Source organism: Taeniopygia guttata, chromosome 1, assembly GCF_048771995.1.
Source record: "Taeniopygia guttata chromosome 1, bTaeGut7.mat, whole genome shotgun sequence".
Taxonomy (NCBI): Eukaryota; Metazoa; Chordata; class Aves; order Passeriformes; family Estrildidae; genus Taeniopygia; species Taeniopygia guttata.
The window spans coordinates 41,059,402-41,079,929 of NC_133024.1; the positions used below are offsets into that span (position 1 = coordinate 41,059,402).

Genomic DNA, 20,528 nt, shown 5'->3' on the forward strand with positions numbered 1-20,528 from the left:
GGTCTTCAAAAATTCATAGCAAAGGGCACTTCTGAGAAAGATATCTTATCGATTTGGTTTTAAAAATAGACACCACACTCACATTCAAGGGACATCCTTCACATTTAAGCCTTTGTCACAAATCTGAATCTTTATTGTTCTGAAATAAATGCTATAAACATAAGACTCAAAACAAGAACTCCAACTTTCAGTCTCAGAAGAGGTGTGGTTCAATGCCCATATCACATGTAACAAGAAAGTCTCCTTAAAAAAGGAAAAAAAATTACGGTAAAGTCTTTCTTATGAATGAAAATGCAATCCTTTTTTTTTCTCATTACTTTGTGTACAGGCGGGCACAAAAAAAAACTTTTGCATTTTCTTTTGAATTTTTGCTATGACGCTTGACGAACTTTCTGCCATTCAACAAATTCATCCAGAAGTACAGGCCCTGCGAATGGACAAAACTTGGAGTTATAATTGGCAATATCTTTCAAACACCTTTTTAAGTATGAGGGTTAAAACTACTGGTCTAGGAAACATCCATGTCAATCCTATGGTAAAATACCCATAAATTAGTGCAATCATTCCAATCTAAGGATGATAAAAAGGGCACAAAAAAAAATTTATGGAAAAAATTGCTCCTAATATCTGACAGGTGGATGAACTGAATGAAAAGCATAAAAATAATCTTGTAAGTCAGCACAATTAATTCCTTCTTACCAAAGTTTTCAAAATGGTGAATAATTAGAATATGGACCAAAACAGGAGTTAGGCAATTCAGTCATGGCATGGCTGACTACCAGCTAGGTGAAGAGCTCAACCCGAAGTACCAGCAGGTAGGCAAGAATTGTTAAGCTACAGTTTATTATATACCAGTACAAAATGAGAGTTTGCTCTTTATAATTCTACTTGCAAGTCTACAATTGCATGCAGTAAGAACCTTCATTAGATTCTCACTGAATACAAGCTGGCTCAATTAAACCATCATACTATTGACACACTATACCCGACAAACAATTAGGTAAAAAATTAGTATCTGCAGCTTGAAGATGGATGGTTATCAGGGCTGTTTTTCTATTCATTGTTGGGGGAAAAAAACCCTTACAGCATTGTTTCTGTTACAGAAATTTGTTTTACGCAATTTTAACATTCTCTGCTAAGATTTGAATAAGCAAAACATTAAGAATACTTACATGCACCATCTTCATCATAGTTGCTAAGATCTGCATGAACAGTCCTGCTGAACTCTAGTACATTGTACCACTGATCCTTGTTCATAACTCTATACTTCGATTGCTAGGAAAAGTAATTTCAAAATATTAAAATGTCAAGTGGCATTTGGTACTCCTGCATCTCATTTATTTTATCTTCAATGAGATCCTAACAAACTATTTAAGGGGTAACAATGGCTATTACTTACTTGATTTTCCATTTCTAAAAATACTACACATTAACATACTTCATAGTTATGAAAGGACATAAAATTATTTCGTGGAAGATCAGAGCAGAATCCATTTCCTCAGAACCTGGAAATCAGTAAGTCACCACTCTATGCTTCAAAACTTGGTATATTTTTGCCTTGCCCTAAAGTGGGGCATATCTAACTCAGATATATTTCCAGAATGAACTATTAAAAAAAAAAAGAAAAAAAGGTCTTTTCTCCAGGGTACAATACATTATGATCATATGGACATCTACTTTGCAGTGTTAGCACTCTTTTGAAGCCAGGGAATAATAACAAGCCCTATGTGTTCCACAACCTATACATCTGTTCACTTTACTCCGTCACTTGCAGCTGAGCTGACTGAAATCTTCCAAAGAGAGTAAGAGATCAAGGTACCTTCACACTATATCTGCACAAAGTAAACTTGAAATGCAGTGTAGATGCAGCTGAAGAGACTAGTGAGGCTCTACTACTTGCTTTCAAATTTATATTTACAGTAAAATCAAGATAGAATTTTAGCTGCCTTTGATAAGAAAAGGGGCTGGGGCACAGGGAGGAAGACATGGATCTGTGATGCATACAAGAACATCACTGTTTCATAACCACATTGAGCAAGGGAAAGGGAGCAATATGGATACATTCTTGAGTAAAATAAACACAGTATTCTCACAGAACAGTCCAACTACTATGCCAACATTCACAAAGTCAAGGAAACTTGTACCTCCAGGTATTGATAAAATACTGAAAACAGTGGCCAAGTTCTTCCAAGTAGAAGAGCTAACATGGACTTTGCAGTATCAATATCAAGACTTCGCTGGTCTTTTTCCTAAGGTTGAATAAAGAAAGCACAGAAACCAATCAAGTACAAGCTTGTTGAATAAATAAAAGTAAGAACTTCCCTAACATTTCAGCAGTCTTACCCTTGCAAAATCAAAGGCGTATCTGTAGATATTCTTAAAGGATGAAATGTCATTCAACTGTGACCGTAAGAAGTCAAATTTACTCTGTAATTTTTCTGTACAGTCACACCTTAAAAAAAAAACAAAACAAAAAACCAAAATAAAAACATTAGGAGTTCAAAACACAACATTAGGCAATGAAAAAAATGCCAGCAAACTTAAAAAAATTAAAATTTCCAAAACACAATAATTAGATATACAGGAGTAATACCGTGAAACTGACTTAAAGAATATTGAACATGCTCAATATTTGCAGCTCACTGAAATGATGAATGCTGGCTTCTGTAAGTATGTTTTTTGTTTTAAATATATCAGCAACATAATACAAAGTGCACGCTTCACATCTCAAACAATAGTCTTTTAATTCCAAACTCTGTAATCTCTATTCATACCCAGCAGTAGGTTATCTTCCAATCACTATCAATGTTTGAAGAAAACATCATTCAGTGTGCACTAAGGGATAAAATCCAGCTGTAAATAATGGGAAAACACAAACCCTAAACATATAGTTTTGAAGGGTGTGTTTACAAATGGCAGGATTGAGCAGGCACTCTGCAAAACATACTAGTCTGCTCATGTTTTATGACTGATAAATGCAAGCTCTGATAAAACCTTAATCACCTGAAAGAGTCAGTAGCTATTCAACTGAAAAATCAGAGGCTGTATGAAAACCTACAGATCCACCAGACAACAGCATAGAGCTTTGGCAAAAATAACCCTTTGGCAGAAAGATTTCCTTGTACTTCACTCAGCAAAGAATTTTGTTTCTAAATAGAAAATGGGTCAGATTCACCAATGGCAAAGGAGAACACAATTTAACTTTGAAAATCCTCCAGAAAATACTCACCCAATACAACAGTTATAAAAGAATATTTTATTCCTATAAAAAAGCTGCCATGACTAAAAAAGAATAAATTTTAAAAAATATCTACTTTGCCTTGTATCCTTCATGAAGAAGCATACTTTCAGAAATGCAGCGTACATAAATACTTCCTTTGGTTATGTGTCCCCCTTTTGCAGCCTGCCTCTCAGAGAATGCATTTGCAGCTCTAACAGCTCCACATGGACTTGTCACACAGGCCCCCAGCAAGGGCCCTTTGGGGGTACTGCAGGTTGCTGAGATGCTGGGCTTTGATGCTGTACTTTGCCCACAGCTGATACTTCCTGTTCTTTAGATCTGCCAGCTTGTGTGTGCACAGCTGTCTGTCAGTCTCTCAGACTGCGACAAGACAAATGTAGCAATTCCAAATGATGCAACCTTTTATTATTTCTTGTCTCTAGCAGCATCTACCTAAAGCAGCACTGAATCCTAGCCAACACTTGTGCAAAATAAATAAAACTATTAGCTAATTATGCTACATATTCAGATGACAACTAGTATATTCTGCGATAAACCATATGAGAACTTGAAAAGAACTTTTGAACTAAAAATAAAATTACTTTTTTTGTCTTCAGCCATCTAATCGGTCTGTATGCTACTACTTAACCCTTAAAACCGGGGGTTTTGTAGCATAGCATTTTGCAATGGTAGAAAGGCATTGTGTTTTTTATTCATATCTCTTCTATGTTCAAAGCTTCATACTTCCACCCAAATGTTCTACATATTTGAGGACAAATCTACTTATTTAATCTACCTAAATGCTCAAGTCATAGGTGTACTAGTGACATAAAATATTTATAGTGGGTTTACCACACATTGTTAAATATAATTCAACAGATTATTTACCATATCATGGGTAAATACATTTCAGTATGTTTAAATTTCTTGCAAACTACTTTGTTAAAATTGTTCAAATAATCATAAATCTAAGTGCAAAGTAAAATACCAGCTATTTGTCTACTATACCATTGGCTATGCATATTTTAATACACAATTGATTCTTTTGAAAAAGTTGGTATGAAAATGAGCAGTTATTAAGTGTTAACTCCTAAGCAATTAGTGCATTTATAACCAAAAAGCCAAATGGATCATGCTCAGACCAGCACCATCCTCTGGATCTTGACACACAGCTGTTTAGGGCATCTCTGTACCTAGCACTGACTTTCCTCCCAAAAAGAGGCAAGGAGTTGTTAAACTCCCCTTTTACAGAGGTACAGCTGCCTGTGTGCCTGTTATCATAAAACAGATGACTGAAATCACCCATACTTAGAATAATCTTCCTAATAATCAGAACAACGTTCTAATTAGCACAAGTGAATTAACACTAAACTCCTGTACAGACACTAGAAAAAGATGCGATTGCTCAAACTGTCTTTACTGAAAGATAGCACTAAATAGTGTTACCTCAAGATCAACAAAATTAGACATTAGCTTAGAACATTCTCTTCTCATCCCTATGTCACATTTAACAAAACTAAAATTATCACCACAAAGTGGATGCATTTTAATTTCTGTTGAGGTAGAGAGATCATCTGAGGCATAGCTAACATGGACAAAACCATGATTCATTAACTCCTACTCAGATATTCCAATGTCTTATATTTCATAGTTATACTTGTCTTCTACTAAAAAGAAAAATCAGTAAGATGTATACAAACATTAAACAAAAAGCATTTAATGTTAGTATATACATTTCATCCTAAGGAGGATGAAATAATTGGTCTAGCAGAGGTACTTGATTCTCTCTGCTATGAAGACAGATTACGCATATACATACATATATATGTATATGCACACACACACATATGTGGCAGAATTCATCCTACCTACAAAACGTACTGGAAACCTCCTAGCCTAAGCTGCTAAGGTCACGTAAGATGATATTTAGGCCTCAATTCACCTTCATTTTGGCAGTATCTACCTCACGACACACTTATTTTTCCCATCTCTAAACAGCAAACTTCACCAGTGTATTATGAAAAAATATGAAGAGAGAATGTCACTTCAAGATTCAGGTACCCAAATGCTGCCACCTAACTGCAGATTAGAGATAGATGTCCTAAGCTCCAGGTGCTACCATTTATAGAGGACTAGCCAAGCAACCTCTAAGAGCAATTCAGGTGACCATTAGGTCTTAGGGCAAACTGGATACTTCCCTAGGCTCCATTACACTGACTGGATCTCCAAAGATTACAAGAAGAGTTTAAGAAATCCAGCTCTTGCATATAAACCAAACATTTATGTATGTTACTATTGAGCTGAATTCCACCCAGCACTGTTTATGCAATTATCTTGTGTGACATTTTACGTATTTTGAAATAAAGATTCTATAACAGAAGTCTATGTAGAATACACTCTGGGGTTTTAATGCATTTCAATCTCATTTATTCATGCAAAAATTAAAAAAAAATAAGCTGTGCAAGCATCCAGTAATATTTTACTGTTTCAAGTGTAAACCCCTTTTCCTTCAAACTTGTGTCAAACTTTTCAAGGGAAAATAAATAACCCCATTCCAGATGATATCCCATAATATGAGCCTCCCTTCCTAGTAAGCAACAACAGCACAAGTCTACAGGTTTATATTTTCTTTCATCATGGTTTAACCCCAGATAGTAACTAAGCATCACAGAGCTGCTCACTCACTCCCAGCCAAAATCTGCAAGTACTTTTAGCCAATGGATTTTGAGTTATGTGAGCATCTCTGCTTCACCCAGCTGCTTAGCCAGCTTTTTAGAGAGCAACAGTGGAAGCAAAATATACACATTAACTGCTTTAGGCTTAGGCAAGTGCTCTCGCCAGAAGTCTGTTTCTATGAAAATGCACAGCAGCACCCTAGTTTCAGTATTAAACACATTTAGACTACAGCATGACCAGCTTTGTTCTGAAAAGAACCAGAGGATTTTCAGTCAGCAAATTATTAGAAACAAAGTCTGAAGCATCAGGTCTGAACAGGTGCTTGATTTCATACATCTTTGTGCTTGCATTCTGTGAGATTGGCTAACTCTTGAAAGCTTCTATTAAAATAGAAGCATAAAAATTAAATACTTCAGATAAGTGACCAATACCCATTCACTGCATCTGAAAAATCATGCACCCAGAATCTAATCTGCACTCCTGAATTACAGGCAATCTAATCATTCCAGCACCTAATTTAATTTCTGGTGATAGTCACAAAATAATCAAGGCATCTATCAGAAACCTGATCCCAAATCAACTAAGAGTTTAGAGTCAGTCCAGAGCCATAGTTTTGAGTAACCAGAGGGTGGTATATGCCTGATACAATTTCCCACACCAATCCACAACTGACAGGGCAAGGGAAAAATCATGCCCTCTTTCCCACTGTGCTCTAGCTGCAATATTAAATGCAGTGTCATAACAAGACACCTTTAAAACACCAGGGTACCACAACTAGTCACATAAAGAACAAACAAAAAGTAACAACTGAATTAAGCCTCACAAAAAGCTGATTAACGTAAGAAACAATCTCTTCAGGCAGAGCACTAACTCACCAAAAATTCAAATGCAAACAGAAAGAGAATGAAGTTAATTTATAAATTGAAAAGGTGTTATTTAACCTAAACCTTGTGCATCTAGTAACACCAACAGCCAAGATTATTATCCATGCAGTCCTCATCTATAAAGCTCAAAAATCAGTAAAATCTTTCCATAATATCAGTGCTGAGATATACTTATGTGCATCTCCACATCTACTTATTTATATCTGCTAACTAGAACAGTATTTTAGCATATTGTTGCAAGAAAAGGAAGCCACCAAAACCTGACTTAACTAGGTTTAGACAATAACTTAATCCTTTGAGTGAACTCAGATTAATTTTGCAGTAGTGGACCAAAACAAGAACTAAAACCCAGCTTTCTTTTGTGTCTTATTTCCAACATACATGAAACAGAGCAAAAATAGTTAAGTTATAGGTACAATCATAAAACCAGAACATTCCATTAGATATGTAAAAATACTCTTACTGTAATGAGGTCATTCCTTTTAACCATTCTTCCTTGGTAAAAAATCCCATGCTTTCAGCCTCTAGTTTCCAGGCTAAAACTAGCATAATAATCTAAAAGAAACAAAATAAAAATAAGGGGAGGAAAAGGAGTAAGTACATAAGAAAATGCCGATTTACTAATGTCCAAGAATAAAACTCCAAAGCATTCAAACATTCTAGCAGTTGTGGTATGTGCCTGGTCTTCATATTTGTTACCATTAAAAAATTCAGCTACATGCAATTTTTTCCCCAATTTCAATTTTTGAAAATTAAGTATTACTGTAATAAACCCACCCAAAGAAACTTCACATATCAGCCAAGTATAATTGATGTATTCAGCTGAAATATCTTAGAGCAGCTCCTACAAGCAGGAAGATGAAAAACTCTTTGTTTAGTGGAATTAAGAGTTTTACACAACTTAACGTTATCTAATACCCCCTTAGGTGTTATTAGCACTATGAAAGAAACTTACATTTTCAGGTTCAACACCGATGTCTTCACAGAACTTTTCCATTCCTTCAGGGCCTACAACTTCATCAGGACCTTCAAAGCAAAAACCACACCAGAGTGAAATCCAAGTAACATACACTGCTCATAAGGGTAATGCACAATAATTAGGCTATATTGCACCCAAAGTATTTCTAAAACATTGAATTACACTATTAGGTAGCTTTTAAGCTAGAACTATTCTATCAATTGCAATTGTGTAGACATGTATGTGCTACACCAGAATGTTTGTTCTGTGCACTGCCTTCCTATGACAGCAGTTGAGCCATTTCAATTTTGTATCTGACTTTTAAAAAGAATCCATAGAGCTTCCTATTGACACAGCTCAACTCCAATAACTGTAGCAGACAATTAAGACAATTTAGGTACCACTACTCTCTGCTGAAGTTACTTTATGAATAATGTTCTTCATAAAATTATTTCATCAACAACAAAAAAATCTAATTCTGTCTGAGCTACTATTACAGATATTATTCTTTCGATGGTGCTAACATTATGGGTTTACATTAAAACAGAGGAGGGTGAATCTGCAAATAATATGAGTTTTACAACGCTGAGTAAAATAAACAAAGTAATAACAATAAATTGAAGAAATGCCGAGCATGTTAGTCATATACAAAGCAAAAAAAAAGGTTCAGGGCTGCAATGAAAAGAAATTGATTAGGACCACAAGTGTTATGCTGTCATTTCTCCATTTTAACATGAAAGCCTCTAAAATGCATCAAAACAGTGCATTTAAAGAGTGCATACGGACAGAGTCTAGGGCGTTTTGTTCCTCTAATCTCTCTCTGGCTTCAGTTATTTTGACTAAGCCTCCAAAAATGACTCCTACTAGGCAGCCAAATATTATTAAAAGGCCTGTCAACACAGTATTTTAATAGGTCTTGGATCATTACATTAACATTTATCAAGTATGAACTCATGTAGAAGGCAAAGCTTTTAGCTTCCAAAACAACATACTGCTTCACAACATTTTGGCAAATTTTGCTACTTATAAAAAATAGGTAGAGTCCTTGATGAACCTGTCTCTACTTTGTCTGATGACAGTGTAAGCAGAATGCTCTTTAAGAATCTGGATAATGTGCTTTGAATAACTACTCACTGTGAGATACGAACGTTGTCAATAAAACCTATTGAGAATGGCTACTTTTACAGAAAAATAAAATCCAACTGACACTTAAGATGACAAACCTCCACCTCCTGAAAAATAAAAATACTGCAAAGGACATTTTGCCTAGGTAAGCAAGGCCAAACAGTGTTAAGATAGAAAATGCTAAAAAAAAACCAACAAAAGCAAATTAGGAAGAGAAGCACATACAAGGGTTCAGTGGTAATGACAAGTAAAAGCTTGAATAAGTGTTTCTGGTCCAGAAATCATATGTAAAGCTCATATACATATATGTGTATGTACAGTTTCATCTTTTAATGGAAACATTTTATCTCTCATTGTATATAATTTAACTGGAATTCTATCTTGTGCTGGAAATGTGGAATTTTTTGATTGCTGGTCAACTAAAAGTATAACCGCCTACATTCAATTCTTGAATGCCAAAATTTATAGACATTAATTCTGAAGACTGTGCAAATAAATTTATCACAAGAAAATTAATAGAGAGCAGATTACTATAAACAAAAGTAGCTCATTGGTGTGCAAGTTCATTGGCTTCAAGGAAAATATTAGTCCTGACAAATATACTCAAACCAGTTGCTGGCAGATAAATCAGCAGCTCTCTCCATACTAAGACTTGGCAATTAATGAGTTTTAATCATCAACCAGCTATGATGGACTTTAAGTAGTGACTAGACAAGAAATTAACAACAATTTAGAAATCCTGAGTTCAGAAACCATATAACTGGTAAACGAATAGCAATAATAGTGTAGCAAATTCTGCAAAATACACTGCATATTCACTGAAAGCAGCTATTTGATGGCAATTTTGAGTTATTTCAAAGAGGCTACTTCAAATACTTCTGGAATAAAACATTAGTATTTAGAATATAAAAAATGTTAGTACAAATTCTCAGATGGAAAACCAATATAAACCTCTATTATTTTGTTTTGTTAAACAGATATCCAAGGAGCTTAAATCATGACCTATATCATTAGTCTTCCAATACGATCACAAGGAAGATATAGGCAGATACATAAGCATCAATCTGAATTATCTCTCAATGTCCTGACCGCTACTTGACAATTTCAAAGCAGGAAGTAGAATCACTCATTATATCCTGGCTCAACATTGTACTGCTCAATATCTGTTATTTCATTTTTAAGTTGCAAAACAGAGTAAACAAATGTAAGCCAAAAAGAACAAATACCAAGAAGGTAATAATAAAAGCTATCCTAATTCAAGTGCGCATTATAAGGAAGCAAATATGGACATATTTTTATGTTTACATCAGCATACAAAAAGTAAAATGCAAGTAGTATTTTATGTATTGCTTTATTTAAAACTAAACGATATTGTTTCAAACACAAATCCATTGCATATTACCTGCATATTCATAAAACCAAGCCAGGCACTTTTTGCTTGAAAAATGCTCCTCTCCACTTATTACTTTACCAGATGCTTGTGATCTGCAGTAGCAAATAGAAACACATGGATGAAGAGCGTTATTTTAATGAGACATGTGAAAATCAGGAAAAATTAAATTACACAACATTTATTATTAATCTATTTAAATTGTTTCACATTTACAGTTATGCTGAATTTCAAAGAAGTCAACTGTCATCCTCAACTCCTGTTGGGACATAAAATTACCTTTAGATTACAATAATCTCATAGCTCAATTTATTGCATCTACTACTTTTTCTGAAATGCAGAAGTACTGTTATCTTGTAGATACTAAACAAAAAAAAAACAAACCCACACAGATGGCCAAAATATCACCTTCTCAGTAATTCAAATGCCTTATTATCTACTTTTATTTATACATACAGGCATTTAATGTTGGGTCTCTAATAAGCAGCTTGATCTTCAAGAGTGCTGAACATGCACAGATCCCATTAAGGTCAACAGAAGCTGCAGAGTTTGATATATTTAAAAGTCAGGCTATTTATAGTTAACCATCCAAATTTGGGAAAAAACTTGGTCAACTGGTTTACATTATACATGTAATTAAGAACGTGCAAATTGTACAGATATTTGCTACATATACCAGAATAATAGTGTGCAATCTGTGACAAGACTGAAGCTGCTCAGCACACACAGCTTTCCCCCATCATTGTCTTCATTATGTAACACACAACCTAGTTTGCCTAGGAAGTGAATTCTCTAATTCATCATTCATTAAAAGAATGCACAGAATTTCTTCCAGTACAAACACCAACCCGGACTACACAAAGGCATCTTCAGTCAGTAAGGAGCCGCAGCACCTTTTCAATGCATCCTCCTTTCACACGCAAATTATAGACTTTTAGAACGAGCTAAGGTTATTTCTAACAATGAGGTGAGAACTAATCATATGAGAGGATTTAAAATTATGCAGCTCCCACATTATAATTTTAAAATTAAAATGTCAAGCAGGAGAAGAATAGTTCAACTCTGAGAGGGGTGAACAACTTTAACTCCCCATGTATCGTTTTTAGCTTCAGTGGAAAAGAACACAACACTCTGAAGAAGCAGCCTTCTGTGTTGAAAGCTAGAATTAAAGGAGTCCTAAAAACATTCATCCATCCGTCCAATTGACATTAGGAACACAAGTCACCAGAAAGAGGCAGAGTCATATGGTATGCTACTGCTTATTGGCTTTATCCAGATTAACATAAATCTATTTGTAATCACCGATTTTACTAAAGAATATTACCAATAATTTGTTGTGTAAGAACATAATGCCAAAAATGTTTGTGTATCTAACATTTTCTGATCACCTAGCATGAATTCTCACTTACATCATAGTTTTTGCCTAACAACTAGCTCCCTGTAGAACCTGTGGGTTTTTTTTTTTCCTAAGCTATGAAAACACTTTAAGTAAAATAAATTAAGATCATAAAATTTCAGTTAACAGTGTTCTAGAAAGACAAACTGATAGTGAACATATGCAAACAAGTGTTAAGATGAGGAAACTCAATGTTCATATTACAAACCAGAATAACTTAGTTTTTTGAAGTATACAAAATAAAGTATGAGAAAACAGAAGTGTTCCCTCTAAACGTACTTTAAGGCAGAACCATGAGGGAGTAGAGTGGTACAGAGAATAATGCTGGCACAAGAACACTTATTTATAAGCAATGGATAAACTGACTGAAACTAAAAGGTCATCAATGACCATAAAAAAGTGAGCTTTAGAACGGTTACTCAAAATGAAGAGTCATAACAAAGTAAGAGCCTGGGTACTTTTAAGCTCATGTTTGGCCAGCCTACGAGAAAGGCCATTTGCCACAAATTTTTGCAATAGCCATTCCTGTAGTGTTGATTTCGCAAGTTCTTTGTATCCTCATGTCCTCAGGACGTTAGTACTAACTACTGCTTTACTGGCATACTTAACAAGGTCTGATACATGAAGCAGGCAGTTACTTCTGGGAAGCCACACTGTAAGCTCCTGCTGCACCGCGCTAATGGTTTATCATTCTAACAGCAACTTTTGGGCATCATGGCAAAAAGCGATCTTTTTATAGTAGTTAATGAACAAGATGCTTCCGACTCCTGAATTTATTAGAGAAACCTTTCCTGCTCTTATTTTCCAGTGTGCTGACCAATCCTTCCAATTCGCTGAAAAAAAAAAAAAAGAAAAAAAAAGAAAAAAGGGGGCGGGGGAGGGAGAGAGAAGAAAAAAAGGAGGAAACGACGACTTAGCACAGACACTAAGAGTACTGGCAACCTTAAAGCGAGGAGAGCCGCCTACCCTAGGGAAATAGAAGGAATATGAGGACAAATGCCAGTACTGGCCCCTGCGGTACAGCCCAAGGCAAAGCCAGCCGGGAACGGGAGCCGTTCCGTGGCGTTTCTCGCCGAGGCGTGACCACGCCGCAGGCCGCCGCCGGCACGGCGAGCCCCGCACCTGCCCCACGGCACGGCCGCGGCCCTGCCGGGCCCGCCGGGCCGCGCACGGCCCGCCCGCCGTCCCGGGCAGCCCCACGGCCGCCGCAGCCCGGGGCGCGCGGAGGAGCGGCCCGGGACGTGACCGCCGGCACCGGCCGCCGCCCCGCGAGACGGTACCTGCCGAGTTTACATTTCTTGAGGCCGGTGTCGTCCGCCGCCGCCGCCGCCCCCGAGGACTTCCTCTTCTTCTTCACCGGCATCGTCCTGCCTCGGGGCGCGGCCGCCCCGCTGCCGGGGCCCGCAGCCGAGGCCCCCCCGGGCTCCCTTCCCCTGGCCGCCGCCGCCTCCCGAGACCGGCGGTGAGGAAACGAGAGGAGACCCCGTTCCCGCCGCTTCTCCCCAGCCCCACCGGGCGGTGCCGCTCCCCGCTCGTCGCGGGCAGACGCCGCCGCCTCCCCGTTCGCAGAAGCGGGTGTCGCGCCAGGGGCGGGAGCGAGCGCAGACGGTATCGGCTGCGGAGGGAACGGCGAGAACGACCCGGACACAGACGGCGCCGGCAGGAAGTGGTAGCGCTGCCGGGGCGGGGCCGCGCCGGGAGCCGCCCCCGGGAGGGCGGGGCTGCCGCGCGTGTTTCCCGGCCGGAGCGGGAGCCGGCGTGCCGGTTACAGCTCGGCGTTCGCAGCGGGACAAACGGGGCAGCCTCACTCCTTCCAGTGCTTTCGAACCCGCGCGGGCACTGCCCGCACCGGGGGGAGCTGGCTGTCCCGTCAGCGAGGGAGGCGGGCTCGGGGCTGCGACAGCCGCCTGCCGAGAGGCGCGAGCCGTGGCCGAGGTCAAGGGCAGCTGCTGGGCGGGACGGGAGGCGCTCCGTCCCTTTAGAGACCCTCTAGGGAAGCGGCCGGGAGCGCTGAGCGGGGCGCGGATCGCTACGCCCGAACTGACCCGTGAAACCACGGGCAACCACGGGCAAGCCTGTGGTCTTGGTGGGCGGTCTGGGCACTCGCCCAGCGTCTCCGGGCCCGGGACCGCAGTCCTCCTCGGGCTCGCTGTACCGGGCACCTCGGGCTCCCTAGCGGAGTGGGGCGGGGGCGGGGGCGAGGGAAACAGCCCAAGTACTGCAGCGGCCGTGACGCCGTGACGGAGCTGAAGTCAGGAGAGATACTTCTGTGAACCCAGGGGAAGCCTGGAAGCGGATCTGGGCCGGCCGAGCCCGGGTGACTCCCCGGCGCTGCTGCCGTGCAAGGAGCAGCGCGGCACCTTCCCCGCCCCGCCCGCCGGGCCGGTCCGTCCCGCCCCGTTCCGCTGATTTCCGAGCGTGTCGACTGCCGCCTCCTTGCCCGGCGCCGCCCTGAGTTAAGCCGCCTGCGCGCCAGGGCCGCCATCGCCGGTCACTATAGTTACGGGTCCCGGCGACGCCGGGACGGCTCCGGGCCTCTCCCCCTGGGCCCCGGAGCGAGCCGCCGTCCTTCCCGCCGTGGGCCTTTTGGGTCTTCTCCCGCCAGCGCCTGTATGTGCTCCCGTGGCGCTCTGGATCCACCCCCGCCTTGATCCTGCCTGGTGGGGTGCGTGCCGCCAGCATGGCCGGGGAGGGAGACCGGAGGAAGCGCTTTATTTCAGCCACGGCTGCCAACTACTTCGGGCTGGACCCGGCGGGCGGTGCCGCTGCCCTGGCCGCGGGGCTGCATTCCCGTCCGGAGCTGAGCCGCTTCCTCGACGACGGCAACGAGTTCCTGCTCGTGGTGCAGCACTCGGGCTTGCAGCTCAGCGCCTCCAACAAGGTACCGTAGTGTCCGGCGCCTGCGGGTCCCGCGTGTCCGCCGCGTCCCGGCGTGCGAGCGGGGATGCGGAGCCAGCCCAGGCTTGGCGGCCGTAAAAACTGGTGTCGGATTTGGGAGACATCTCCCTCCTGCGAATATTTGTGCAGATCTGTGTCTGCTGCAAGCTACTGGCGGCTGCTGTGGTTTAACCCCAGACAGCAGATAAGGACTGTCCCCCAAACCCGCCGCGGGGAGAAGAATCGGAAAGAAAAGAACGCCATGGGTTGAGATAAGAACAGTTTAATAACTGAAACGAAATAAAATATAATAACTCACTACTAACACACTAGTAATAATGTTTATAACTGTAATTAAAAGGGTCGAAAGAGGGGACTAAATCCCAAGAGAGACAAGAGATGCACAGTGCAGTTATTCAGCACCCACTGACTGATGCCCAGCCGGTCCCCCAGGAGCGATCGATGCCTCCTGACCAACCTCCCCCCGGTTCATGCACTGAGCAGGATGCTCTGTGCTATGGAATATCCCTCTGGCCAGTTTGGATCAGCTGGCCTGGCCATGCTGTCTCACAGCTTCCTTGTGCCCTCCTCACTGGCAGAGCATGAAGCACTAAAAAGTCCTTGGTTTCAGATAATCACTGATCAGCAGCAAGCAATATATCAGTGTGATATTAACCTTATTCTCATACTAAACCCAAAATACAGCACTGTAAGAAAATTAACTCTATCCTTGCTGAAACAAGAGCACTGTTCCTGGAGTCCACAAAGACCCTATGGTCAGCTGACAATATGTTTTGTTAGCGGATTGTGTCCATGTTGGTGCAGTTTTGATGTACTGTGTATTGTCTCTATGTGAGACAGTGTGATCTGGGGCATGGAGTCGGATGTTTGATTTCTTCCTGGACATGGCTGCATGCAGGTGTCTGAAAGGATTGCATAGGCAGTGTCTGTTCCATGCGGGGAAGGGACCCAGTGTGCAGCACATTGGCTGATATTTAACAAATCCAAGGTGGGTGTTTGTCCAAAGCATGCATTTTTCAAATGGATGAGTCCAGCTGTGAGGAAATCCAAGGTCCATTGTGTGAAATGTCCTGCCTTGTGTCTTGTGTTCATCAAGCGACTTTTCAGGTTGCTACCATGGGATGTGATGTGCACTCAGTGTCACCATGTAGGGAGGGCATGTGTGGTGCCAGCCACACAGAGTACAGGCAAGGTGTGGGTCTTGAAAATGGGACCTGTCATTCTGCAGTGAGACCAGGGACTTGGCGTCTGTTATGTCGGTGGCTTCACACATGGAAGAAGCATGTGAGGAGTCCTCAACATGTCAAGTGTGGACCCATAACTTGCATAACTCCTTGGTTAATCCTCTGTGAAGTCTAGTGCCTGCTGTATTCAGGCAAGAATGAACACATATGTGTACCAGTTTTTGGGGGTGCTGCTGAACCACTGCCTAAAATATGAAGCAGCTTTCAGCAGCTGTGGAAGATGAGATGTATATTGGTGCTATACACTGTACTTGTCTCAGTGAAGCTATTTCTGTAGGAGTTGGGCTAAAGACTTGATAAGAAGATAAAACTGATACTGTCCAATAAAGCTGAAAGCTATTCTTACTACGCTTTCTTTCTTTTAACAGAAAAATAGTACACAGATGTTTGCAATTGCACAGAATCTGGGATTTCACTTAGCATATCTTTTTTCTATTACGTTATCAGATGTTTAATACATTTTCATGTTCTATGAATCCTTCTCAGCCACAAATAATTTCAGTAATTACTTTATGGCAATTTTTGAAACTTTACCTATAAGTTGGGCTGTAGATGGAACATTAGTCATGCTGTAATTTACGATTTTACTGATGAAGGAGCATGCCCATCTCTGTTCTTGAGAAATCTACTAATAATGTATTTACAAACTCAGGAAAACCATACAGAATATTTAGAACATATAGAAAAATATTCCCAAAGGTTTGTAGCATAAAAATGCAATTTAAAAAATAGGCTTCATGCTTAGTTTCTCTAGGCACGAGACAGAGTTTCTGTTTTGTCCAGAGAAAGTGGTAAGTGGAGTTTTCAACATATAGTAAGAAATGATGATATTTACAGACATTATATGCTGTAGAAGGCTTTATATATTTGATGTTGGAAGTCAGGTTCCTATGTACTAAGAAATGAATATAATAAAAAAAATAATATTCTGTGCAAATCAAATACTACCAGAATTTTATCAGAGGTCAGAGGGAGTAATATGGTATTTTACATTTTTGTTTTGATGCAGATTGTTTCTGTAAATGGTGTATGTAGTTTAGGAGTCAGTAACAGCTTTCTAAACAAATCCTCTTTTTTGATTATTACAGATTGAAGCTACTGATTCAAAGAATAATGTGTTGGTGTTCTTTAAGCTGAGACCTGATGTAATTACTGAAGATAATCTTCACAGTAATATTCTTGTGTCATCTATGCTAGATTCACCAATCAACACCCTTTATCAAGCTGTACGACAAGTTTTTGCACCAGTATTACTAAAGGTGAGCAATATACTAGTTTAATGTTCTGTAGATTTATATTAAGACATTGGAATTCAATAGGATGTTGCCTAATTCTGAGCTAAATATTTTATGCTATGAAACAAAAATGTTTGAGGATATTAAGCAATGGGTGATAGTTATAATTTTTAAGTTAAAGAAAATACTTAAGCTCCTATTAGTAAGAATAGGAGCTTAGGTTTTGGTCATACATATGCCTGACTGAAAATGTGGAATACACTGGCAATTGGTGGTTAATGTGGAAAACCAGCTCACACACTGGTTTCAGGGTGCCTTTATAAACCTGGAAACTGAGTTTTGATTTTGCGATAAAAATGTTTTTTATAGTATTATTCTGAATTGTTAATTCAAAAAATGAGGTGCTCTTCCTTGACTTTAGGGAAAAAAAATTGGTACATTGTCCCACCATGTGGTTGGTACTTAATCTGAATTTTGTATTTTTTTAAAGATGAATGGGGAGAAAATACTAATTGCTCTATCATGTGAGTCATAATTTTCAAAATTTTCATTACAGGATGAGAAGTGGAGTAAAGCATTTGATCCCAAACTCCAGAAACTTTTAAGTGAGCTTGAAGCTGGCTTGAGTACTACTCTCAGAAGATCAGATCCCAGTTACACAGGAACAAAATTCACTGAAGATGATGTGCGAGGTTTGTTTTGCAATTATGTCTTTTACAGTTAATTTTTGAATTCAGAGTAAATAATCTATTTAAAAATTGAGAGTTTAAATTTCCCAGTGATTACACAGTGTGAAATAAAACTGGTTGTTGTTAATAGACTGGAATTACTTATGGTCATGCCAGAAGAGCAGAGTTGACTTTTGTACTGCATCTAGTCAGGATCAGAATTTAAAGGATATTTACTTAAGCATATGTAAAAATTTGCTTTAGAAAGTATGTTCTGACTGAACATATTTTATAAACATTCATTTATTTCATATATAAATATTTTCTTTTTTATTTGCAGCTATACTTACACCAACAGATGAATTTCAGTTCTGGAGAGAATGTGCTCATCATGGAAATAAAGGGTGTAGTAAAGCGAGAGCTTCATATTTTAGAGACCTATTTGAGGACATTGCAAAAGTATGTTTTATTTTGTGTGATCAGTGATGTATTTCTAGACTTAGTAAAAACCACTCTTCCTATGAAGTATATGTCAGTATATGTACACTCTTTCCAAATAAATTAATATGTAACTATTTAGCTATTTTTTCTTAGGCAGAGTTCTACTTTAAATGATACTCATGTAGTTTGTAGTGACAGTGGTGCATGGGAATGCCAACATTTAATTGGGAGTGGATATGGTCATTGAATACTAGGAGCTGCTGTGGAAATACAACTGTATGCTACAGTTTGTGAACTGGGGATTGACTCACAATATGAAAAGGACACTATTAATGCTAGTATGCAACACTTTTGGTACCCACAGAGCACTTTCTTGAACACTGCTTCAGATAGCAGTGAATACTTCACAGTAATAAACTTACACAAATGCTTGGTTTTTTGAGAGGATTATGACATATTCTGTTATGCAGTAAACATCAGGACACTACACCACTTGCCAGCTTCAGGAAAGTGTAAGTGTTTTGACAATACTATTTACAAATTAAATATATTAAGGATTTTTTTTCTAGGATTATTGCAACTTGGATACTCTCTCATTATTTGAAATTGTGGATTTGGTGGAGGCTACCAAGGACACTGTTGATAGTGTGTGGAGACAAACAGAACATGATCCTTATCCACAGTCTCGCATGCATAATCTCTTGGATGTGATAGGTAAGCCTTTATGCAGCCTTTATTAAATGAACAGTCAAGAAAAGTAAAAGGATTCCTTGAAAAGAGAGCTTCTTCCTTGTAAAGGCACCAATAACAGCACACAGCATGAAGGTGCTTGCTTCTTCTAATTACGATCCGTGAGTATTATTTGCCTTCTTGTATGTGGTAATTCAGCCAGTTTTGGTAGATGCCTTCACATGTTTGGGAAGGAGATAGTTAGAAGATGGAGTTGGATACCTTTCAGGCAGTGGACTGGACTTGTTGTGCTTCTGTTTGACTCCCTGTCTTTCTTTCAGAGGAGAAAACTTATTTACATAAACTGCCATTAAAGGTGGTTCAGTCTTTGTGGAGGTGAGAGCAGGATGTGCAGACAGGTTCTTCTCTCTTTCTTTTGACAGCAGCCCTATGTTTGGGGACAGGCGTAGGACAGTGAGGTTGTGTGCTCCTGCCAGATGTGTGTGTGTGTGAGAGAGAGAGGAAGAGTTGTGGAGAGCGGTCAGATACAGCCATTGCTGCGTGTGTGTGGAATCCAGAATCCAAATCCATCTGCTTCACATATTGGACCAACTTCTATTTACCTTGGAGATATTCAAGCCATTTATTGAATCTGAAACAAAATAATCTCTTATTGCTGCATTTATGTGGTTTGAAATTAAGACACTACACTGTTTTTTTAAAAAATGTGATTGTAATGTGGTGTAGCTTTAAAGGAATTATTTTAAACAAACATCTTGGGTTTTTTTACACTTTTTTGTCTTCTAGGTGGCTCACTAGGTAGATTTGTTCAGAGAAAATTAGCAGTTTTGAATTTGTGGGAAGATACTTTTCACAGTGTTAAAGAAAATATACAGGCTGGCATTTTGGTTTGTGAACAGTGGGTGTCAGCTTGTGAATACCTAACCGGACAACTATGGCAACGTTACGCTCTACATCCATGGAAAAATGAGAAATATTTCCCTGAACTGATAGCCAAACTTGGCCAGCGTCTTGATGAGGTAGAGGTTTGAATGATACACATTTGTTTCATTTGACACAGAATTAAACAGCATTGTTTCAGGTTAAAAAAGGGAATTAAAATACTTCCATAGTCTTTTCAGAGTCAGTATTCTATAATCTTTTTTGTCTGAGTCTTTCAAAAGTTTCTTATAAAAAGGATAGAGATGTGTGCTTGTAAATATAAATTCTATGTAAAAATACTTCTGTTATATCAAATACTTTCTTTCCCTCATAGGTGCTAACTATTAGAACACTTCATGAAAAGCTTATGTTCTTTTTGCCAGCTGGAGAAAAAAATTCTTTACATCTTTCCCATGTGTTTGAACCGTTTGCTGGCCTAAATCCTGTACACTATAATCCTTACACAGAGGTATTATGTGTATTTTTAATTTATTCATATTCTTTCCGTGTCTTTCTGCAATGTATATAACCATAAACTAACACATGAACTCATTATCTTTAGCCATTATGGAAAGCAGCGGTCTCTCAGTATGAAAGAATTATTGCCCCAATGGAACAAAAAATAGCAAGCAAATTGAAGAAATTTATTTCAGAAATTCAGGACAGTCCACAGCAGGTATGGGTAATTCTGTATTCTGAAAACTTTCCTGAAGATCAAATTATTTAATTCCTAAGTAGTCAGTTTAGGGGATAGGAATAAGTACTTAGAGCCTGGTATCAGC

General features: G+C 39.5%; 2 protein-coding genes across 2 annotated transcripts in view; one reads left to right on the forward strand and one right to left on the reverse strand.

Annotated features, from left to right (window-relative positions):
• Positions 1 to 108: 108 nt before the first annotated feature.
• On the reverse strand, positions 109 to 13,291 carry DCUN1D5 (defective in cullin neddylation 1 domain containing 5). The gene is given in 8 exon segments (NM_001245374.1): positions 109 to 427; positions 1,173 to 1,275; positions 2,145 to 2,249; positions 2,344 to 2,452; positions 7,244 to 7,335; positions 7,736 to 7,806; positions 10,266 to 10,348; positions 12,930 to 13,291. Coding segments are annotated over 8 exon segments (702 nt in total). The 5' UTR covers positions 13,013 to 13,291; the 3' UTR covers positions 109 to 371.
• Positions 13,292 to 13,940: 649 nt separating this feature from the next.
• The window catches only part of DYNC2H1 (dynein cytoplasmic 2 heavy chain 1), a 143,355-nt gene continuing 136,767 nt past the window's right edge, over positions 13,941 to 20,528 (forward strand). Inside the window, exons 1-8 of the mRNA XM_030269960.4 lie at positions 13,941 to 14,530; positions 16,880 to 17,050; positions 17,583 to 17,718; positions 18,035 to 18,153; positions 18,705 to 18,849; positions 19,612 to 19,844; positions 20,081 to 20,215; positions 20,309 to 20,422. Of these exons, the coding sequence (XP_030125820.4) occupies positions 14,330 to 14,530; positions 16,880 to 17,050; positions 17,583 to 17,718; positions 18,035 to 18,153; positions 18,705 to 18,849; positions 19,612 to 19,844; positions 20,081 to 20,215; positions 20,309 to 20,422 (1,254 nt within the window). The 5' untranslated portion in view covers positions 13,941 to 14,329. The remainder of the gene's footprint in view (positions 14,531 to 16,879; positions 17,051 to 17,582; positions 17,719 to 18,034; positions 18,154 to 18,704; positions 18,850 to 19,611; positions 19,845 to 20,080; positions 20,216 to 20,308; positions 20,423 to 20,528) is intronic.